At 47.7% G+C, this 7,872-nt stretch overlaps 1 protein-coding gene across 2 annotated transcripts; it reads left to right on the top strand.

The window, feature by feature from the left end:
• The first annotated feature begins 2,778 nt into the window (after window positions 1–2,778).
• On the top strand, window positions 2,779–7,872 carry LOC125513753 (RNA-binding protein CP33, chloroplastic). Of its 2 annotated transcripts, XM_087528129.1 has the most exons (6): window positions 2,779–3,187; window positions 5,143–5,241; window positions 5,375–5,656; window positions 5,993–6,188; window positions 6,848–7,204; window positions 7,622–7,872. In XM_087528129.1, exons 1-4 carry the CDS (start codon window positions 2,855–2,857, stop codon window positions 6,113–6,115), a joined length of 837 nt encoding a protein of 278 aa, XP_087384255.1. In that variant the 5' UTR covers window positions 2,779–2,854; the 3' UTR covers window positions 6,116–6,188; window positions 6,848–7,204; window positions 7,622–7,872. The 2 variants fall into 2 exon arrangements, with proteins under 2 accessions (XP_087384255.1, XP_048534900.1); XM_048678943.2 differs by lacking the exon at window positions 6,848–7,204 and having other exon boundaries at window positions 2,780–3,187.

Below are 7,872 nucleotides of genomic sequence, written 5' to 3'. Positions count from 1 at the left end.
CTTAGGTCATTCACTTGAGGGAAAATTGCTACTGTCCTACAGAACTCTGCGCTTGGAGGCCCAACACGAGTCTACAAGAATAAAGTTGCGTAATAGAAATCATTGGTTAAATCTTGGTTGGCCACAACAATGGATCCATATGCGGCACGGAATGAAAAGGGAACAAGTATCTAGAGAAGATTTGGAAGGAATATCATGAACAAAAGCAATATGTCGAGCCACATCCTATCGTCACCAACCGCAATGTGGCATATCTCTAACATTAGTGGGGGTCATTCAAGGGGAAGTGAACACTAGCTAATATTCACAAGTGCTTCGCCGCCCTTGAAGTGGGATGGGAGTGGCAACTCGTAAGCTAAATTACTTCATTTTGTCATCATTTGCATATGCTTGTTTTTGTTGCGTTCTCATTTTCACACATATTTTGTTTGCTAGACAGTGGTGGCGGCCACTATGTATCAAGATACGGAGAAGAAGCCATTTGGTTTGAGCCATTGTTGGATGATATTGAATGGCAAACCAAAGTGGACACAACTTGCGGCCGATCTGAAGGCTAACAAGAATAGGAATGATGGCTCAAGCTCCCACCAATCAATTGGGTTGGGCGAAGAGGGGAAGAAGTTCTAATGGAGAATGGAAGAGGCACCGTGCAAAGGATAACCGAAAAATGATGGGAAACAAGTTGAAGAAGGCAAGGTCCTCCCATGATAGCCATTTTTTCTGTTAGGGAGAACAAGAAAGAGGAGAGATACAAACTCATGTTGGATGCGCAAAAGGAGGATGAATTGGGACTAGGGAGCGCAAACAAGAAATTGCAAACTGAGATGGAGAAGATCAAATTGGAGAAGAAAGAGGCGGTGACCAAATGGGAGCTCCAAAAGGCCAGGCGAGAAGGATGCAGGTGAAGTAGGATGCAAGGATGGTCCCGGAGCAGGTGACATGGATATCGTCCGACGAGTGGCCCGGCCAGCCAACGAGTGATACGTCACACTCTGACTTGTATTTAATTTTCGCATGTCTGGATTGTTGAACTATGATTTATTTTGTTTTGTCGTATTTTGTTTCAAACTATTTAATTGGAATGATAAATTGTATGAATTTGTGGATCATAAATGAGGGGTCGTCAGGTGCTGTCCGCGGACGCGCCTGGATGCGTTCGTGGACGGGATTTGCCAAAATCCTGCCATAGATCCTCTATAAGAACTTATACGGCCAGGCCTCTCATACCCGTCTCAAACGTTCGGGCAGGCCATCCGGTCATTGACCGGTCAAAAAACCCGACCAAACTAGATCTCTCAAACCGCGTATAAACGCCCGGGCTAATCGGGACCCCTCATATCCAGCCCAAATCTAGGGCGGATATGCGGCGGCCTGTGCATGCCCGGGCGTGCCCACCTGATAGGCCTGACCCACCACTGACCCCACACCTATCCCACAAAACCCCAATCCACATGCCTCACTCTGAACCCTAGCTCACTCTCTCTTGCCATGTCCTCTCCAAATCCGGTCCCATCCACTCCGATGTCCAGATCTGGTAGCGACTCTGGCTCTGACCTGGACTACGAAGAGGATATGGCCCTCTGGAGCGTCACCGCAGCCCGCAGATCCCGCACCAGCGCAGTGCGGACGCCGGAGCTGGACCCTCCCGACCCACGGTCAGCTCCGCCAGGACTGCGCAGTCCGCACCGTCCCTCAGCCGCCTCCTTCCCCCACCGGCCGCTCCTCCACGCGGGCAGCAGTGGGTACTAGTGCCCGTGCCGCCGGCCCGCACGCGCACTCTGGAATCAGAGGCGCGCGCCGTGAAAGGCACCAGACATGGAAGAGGGACGCGACGGAGCAGTCTGCGCATCCCCACCGCAGGATGCAGGCGGAGCCTGGTGAGGACGAGTGGCTCCTCGCATGGGTCTACGGCCGGTCCCTCACGACGGCGGAGACGGACGTTCGTGCCTCCGATGAAAGAACGCCAATGTGCTCCGGCTTGCTATTGAGCAGTCAGAGCGCGATGCGAAGGAGGCAACGGCGAAGGTGGCTCGGGTTGCCAAGTTGAAGCGGGAGCAGGATAGGGCGGTCCGTCGGATGAAGAAGCTCATCGTCCTCTCCGACTCTGACTCCGACGGCGACAGCTGCACCTCCTTCTCGGACGACCAAGACCCTCCACCAGCCGCAGATGCCTCGATCAAAAAGGCAAAGGCCCGGCGAGGAAGTGGTGATCCCCCTCCCCTCTTCATATGTTTATATCGTTTTTAGTTGTAGAAGTTTAAGTACTTGTCCGATGACAACTAAGATGATCTTTTTGGATGTGGCAAATTTTGTTAATGTCTGTTTGCAGCCGATTTTGTGGTTGTTTGCAGCCGATTTTTGTTATATGTTGTTTGATCACGTAGAGTAGATCAACGTTGCACGTGTAGTATGGATATAAGGCGATAGATATGAGATACACAGATGTAGAGTGATGAATATGAGGTGTTGGAGGACTACAACGCTTTGTGAGAAGTCAGCCTAGAATAGCGAGGTGTTGGTGTTACGTGTGTTGTAACGTCCTTCATGTTTGCACCTAGGACGGAATCTTGTAATTAAATTTCATTTTTCTTTTCTATAAAGCTATGGTACGTCGTTGGCGTACTTAAATAAAGACATGGCTAGTCAGTATCCATGAAGGCGCCCAAATGTGTCGGTGGGGTCGAGGGCGGGATTTGCCAATCACCGCTCTAGATGCTCAAGGATACATCAAACTGATTTCGGACGTTGCCGCTTTGCTCGTGGGAATATTTTGCGGAGGATAATAAACCCCAGCGAGCCCAGCCCGCCGTTTGGATATTTCGCCCCTGCTTTCTGTTCTGCCTGCCTCCCAACAATGGCTCTCCCCCTCGTTCGCCTCCTCCTCCCGTCGCTCCACGCGTGCCAGCCGCCGCTCCGCCACCCTGAGTACTCCGCCCCACCTCGCCACAGCCACGTTTCCTTCGCTGTCCCCGCTGCCGCCCGCTCCTCCGGCAACCGCTTGGCGTTTGCTGTCTGCGCTGCTAGCGCCTCGGTCGCCCCGGCGCCTGCGGAAACTCAGGCGGATGCGGAGGATGAGCAGCCCGTGGGGCCGAAGACGCGGCTTATCGCGATGAACATCCCGTGGGATTTCACGCCCGACGACATTCGCGTTCTTTTCGAGAAGCAAGGCACCGTCGTCGACGTGGAGGTAAACCGTTAGTTTCCGTTGCCTTATCCGCTTGAAGGGAAAGGAACAAACAGCAAATTGAGAGTACCTTTAACGGGGCGATATGGTGAATTTATGCGAACCCAGAAATTGCCGTGTGAAGTGGCAATAATCTATGGTTACTTAAGTTGCAGGGGATGCCGGTATGGTTCAGCTATATTGCCATCACCAGCATGTTTCTGGAGAATGAACTGTGAAAAACCCTATAGTGGCCTGAAGTTTCTGAGCACTTTTTACTGTTGTTACGCCGTACAAAAGGAAATGCATAGTACTAGCGCACTAGCGCATATGTAGGAGACTTAACATTTCTCATCCCCAACCCCATTATATCTGAAACTGTATCTAAGAGTAGATGCCCACCTTAGCAACTGGTTTTACTACTCCAAGGTACTTAAAGTTAGGTTGATTTGGTCTACATGACTTTGGTTTGGTGCATGACCATGACTCGTATTTTGGATATGCCAGTTGCTGCAATGCTGATTCAAGCCGTATCATTAATGCCATATACTCCTTCCATAGGGGAGACGTGTCTTGCATCGCCTTCATTTTTGTATTCTTCCCTCGACCAAATTATGTGGTTGTGTCTAGCATTTAGATACAATTCACTCATCGCGACCCCCTCCTCTCGCGACCCCCGCATCGCCTCCTCCTCGCCGCCGCCTGAGGCAGCCGCCGGGCAAGCCCGGGGCGCCAAGGATGGTGGCGGCGGGGCCTCGGTTGCCCTACTTTTGCGCGGGGAACCCCGGATCTGGAGCGGCGGCTCCATTGGCAAGGCACGACCGGCTAGCAGCCGTGTGGGCGGTGGATCTGGTGTCCCGGCCGCGCGGGCGGCAGGATCCAATGGTCGTTGGCGGTCGGCGGCGGCCGGTGCGCGCGATCTGGCTCCTCCCCTCCTCCCCTGTTCGGCGTGCAGGCCACCCTGGTCGGGCCACACTTCCTCTTGGTCGCCGGTTCTGTACAGGAGGCGCTGATGGTGGCAGAGATCTAGTTCGGGCGAAATCCCTGGCCGGCCATGACCGGCCGCGCCGACGGCGACGCCTGAGGGCGCCGTTCCCCTCTTTGGAGGCGTCGGTATGGATTGATCTCCTCACTTCACCTTCCCCTAGGTCTCCCGGGCGAAAGCCCTAACTTTGTTGGGCGGCGGCGGCGCTCACGGCGCCGTTCTCTTCTTGAAGGCGCCGCTTTGGGAATCTTGGGGTTGGGTGGCGCTTGTGGGTGGTGGGCGACGGCGGTGGTGTGGCCCTATCCTAGCATGGATTTACGTCCGTTGCTTGGAGATGGACTCGCGTAGGTTGAGGTCGTCGGCTGGCGTCGTGGTGGCGTCAATGGCGGAGGACCTGCCAAGGCTCGCATAGGTGGAGGTCGTCGTTTGGCGTCGATGGCGGAGGACCTGCCAAGGTTGTCACCTCAATCTGCTCTGAAGATGGACCAGCGGAAGACGGCGGCGACGACACATGTGAGTGCGTCGGACCGGTTTGAGCCCTGGACCTGGCCAATGGCTCGGTCGGGGCCTCCGACTTTAGATGTTAGGCTTAGGTGAGAGGTCTGGGTATGTGGCCCATCTTGCATCCCTTCATCATTTGGATAGGAGTAGCGGCAGATGTTGCCAAGATGGCGGATTCAGGCATATTGTTGTTCTACTTTGTAAGGTCCTCGAGAATAATTAATAAAATGGCCGCATGCATCTCCCAGATGCAGAGGCCGGAGGTCATCCTCCTTTTCCAAAAATAAAAATAAAAATTAGATACAATTCACATGTACTATAGGATGTACTTGATGCATATTGGTATGCATACTTATGCATGTTTCATATTGGAAAATGTGGAGTTTGCCAATTGCCATACAATGAATTTCAGAAGGGATTTCTTGATTAATTATTTTTGAAAACTTGTATGCCAGGAACTTCATTAATGATTGCTTTCTTTCTGATTTTCTAGCTTTCGATGCACAGTTCCAAAAAAAACAGAGGATTGGCATTTGTAACCATGGGTTCAGAAGATGAGGCTCTTTCAGCACTCAAGAATCTCAATTTGTCTGTAAGTGCAAGATTGTTACCGACAGAATGTCTCCTTGTGATACATAACCTGCGTAAATCATCATTACTTTATTTTCCTAGATACCGAACTACTGGTCATTGTTTATCTCCTGATCTGCCTATTCTGTTTGTAGACTTTGAACGATAGAACGATTAAGGTGGACTTTGCAAAACCTAAAAAGAAGCAACCTGCTGTGCCGTCAGCTCCTGTGGAGAAAAATGTTGTGTTTGTCGGGAATTTAACGTGGAGAGTGAGATCCCGTCATCTTCGGGAGTTATTTGCCTCAACCCCAGGTGTCCAATCAGTTGAAGTTATCTTTCATACCACCACACCAAGGCGATCTGCTGGCTATGCATTTGTTTCCTTTTCCTCGAAAGAGGAGGCAGAGGCTGCTATTTCTACCTTCAATGGCAAGGTACATTATTCTGAAATGTTGTATGTCCAACATAAAAGGATGTTGCTCATTGCCGTTCAAATTAGATAGTGCATGAATGATGAAAATATGCCAGTACAAGGTAAATACTCACACCACGCGCACACATTGTTACAAAAAATATTGGAGGCAACATCTGTGAACTTAATGTGGGAACACATTGTCCCACTGAAAGCTCATGGACGTGTGTACTCCAAATAAATATTTGATTTACCGCATCAATCGTAGGGATTACACGCCTCAGTGGGTGTAAACCAACAACCTTGCTGCCACCAGTAGGCTCAGGGTCATCTGTCTGACCTGTTAATCTTACCACAGGAATTGATGGGACGATCCATTAACGTGATGTTCAAAGAGGACACTGTCAAAAAGAACAAGTCTTCTGATTCAGAGGAAGAGAAGTTGGAGGAGGCAGAATCTTCTGAGGAGAGTGATAGCTAAGAATGGATTATTGTGAGAACCACAGAAAGAAGTTCAATGAGTTGATCTGCAGGACTATAATGCTCTTTTGCTAGTAATAACTCTTTCTCATACTTGATCATATTTATTCTTTGCACTCATTCAGTTATTGAAGGAGGAAGCTATATAAATGTGTGATAAATTAAACATCCTTTCTTCTAATTAAATGGCTAATCTAATAGCATGTCTGTTTTTTTAACTAGCGCGGTGGCCTACATATGTACGCAGGTAGATTTAATATGTATTATTATATTTGAGATTGTTTTATCTTAAGGATGTTTGATCCCATGGTGAGCTATGTTCCAAATGTAGCGAAAATAGACAACTTGCCGAAAAATGACTACAATTTGGTAGAAATATTTTGATTAAGTTGATTAGATTGTTGGAAAGTATTGACAACAAAAGACCAATGACATTGAAGCCTGCGGCTTGCCATGTAAGAACATGGACATGCATACCAATCTTCAGCTTTCCCTCAACCACTCCTTGTCCCTCGGAGTTATCTTCTCATGATAATCTTTTCAGAAAAACTTCACCAAAAATTAAATCTACCTCGTATGTATAATCTTGCCTCTTATTCTAATAATATAATACAGTACTCCCTTCGATCTGTATTACGTGTCGCTCAATTGGATGTATCTAGCATTGAAATATATCTAGATACATCCGTTTGAGCGAAACGTAATGTATATGGACCAGAGGGAGCTTTTTGAGGAATCGCCGGGGGTAGAGTTCTCCCACCTGAATATATTGCTCAAAAGCTGCCGAAGTTTGGCTGATCCAGTTTATAAGGGAAACCGGATCGGAGGGAGTAGTAGATTTGAAACACCATAGTTTCAACAGTGACGAACAATATAGCTTATGATAATGTACGATGCTCTAGTTGTCTAACATTATTTCATGCTTGCTTTTTGAGGAATCGCCGGGGGTAGAGTTCTCCCACCTGAATATATTGCTCAAAAGCTGCCGAAGTTTGGCTGATCCAGTTTATAAGGGAAACCGGATCGGAGGGAGTAGTAGATTTGAAACACCATAGTTTCAACAGTGACGGACAATATAGCTTATGATAATGTACGATGCTCTAGTTGTCTAACATTATTTCATGCTATAAGCGAACTGTCTTCATTTTGTATTTTTGCTAAAATGTTCCTTCTGACCTCTTGAATTGTGCATCTTAGCAAATGCTTGCATCATTTTGACCACTCAAAGTACTACTCCCTTAGGTCACAAATATAAGATGTTTTGGATACATATGAACTGAAATGAGTGAACAAACACACTAAAAGGTGTCGATATACATCTGATTCAGAAAAAGTTCGAACATCTGATATTTATGAACAGAGGGAGTAGTATTCATACAGCACTATTCTTATGATTGTTTATATGATCCAGTTTACAGTTAGAACATGACAGAAGTGGTTATGGCAGCATTATCTTAATCGTGATTGTTTATACCTCTTGATGATATTGACATCGCTTCTTTCACAGGGTTACCAAGCTCCTGGTTGATTTCACTCATCCCATAACTCTTGAATTGTCAAACACTGTTCTGTAAGTTCTCCTCTTGATATGGATCACATTTGGAGGTTAGCTTGATACTAGAGTACATGAAATCTGTGAGCTGTTAAAATCTGAGTTAATTTATTGTAGAATATAAGTGTTAATGATGAATTTGAGTGCAATCGGCTGACGAATTTGACTACATTTTTTTCTTCTGTAATGAAATTTATTTTAACATT

This window comes from Triticum urartu, chromosome 6A (assembly GCF_056163025.1).
Source record: "Triticum urartu cultivar PI428250 chromosome 6A, HENAU_Tu73, whole genome shotgun sequence".
Lineage (NCBI taxonomy): Eukaryota > Viridiplantae > Streptophyta > Magnoliopsida > Poales > Poaceae > Triticum > Triticum urartu.
This window is presented reverse-complemented; position numbering and strand designations above follow the sequence as displayed.

Excerpts from the sequence above, each read along its gene's own strand:
- LOC125513753 (XM_087528129.1), top strand. The coding sequence starts at position 2,855 with ATGGCTCTCCCCCTCGTTCGCCTCCTCCTCCCGTCGCTCCACGCGTGC. Across the intron at positions 3,188-5,142 it reads GCACCGTCGTCGACGTGGAG|CTTTCGATGCACAGTTCCAA; the intron begins GTAAACCGTTAG and ends CTGATTTTCTAG. Across the intron at positions 5,242-5,374 it reads TCAAGAATCTCAATTTGTCT|ACTTTGAACGATAGAACGAT; the intron begins GTAAGTGCAAGA and ends TTCTGTTTGTAG.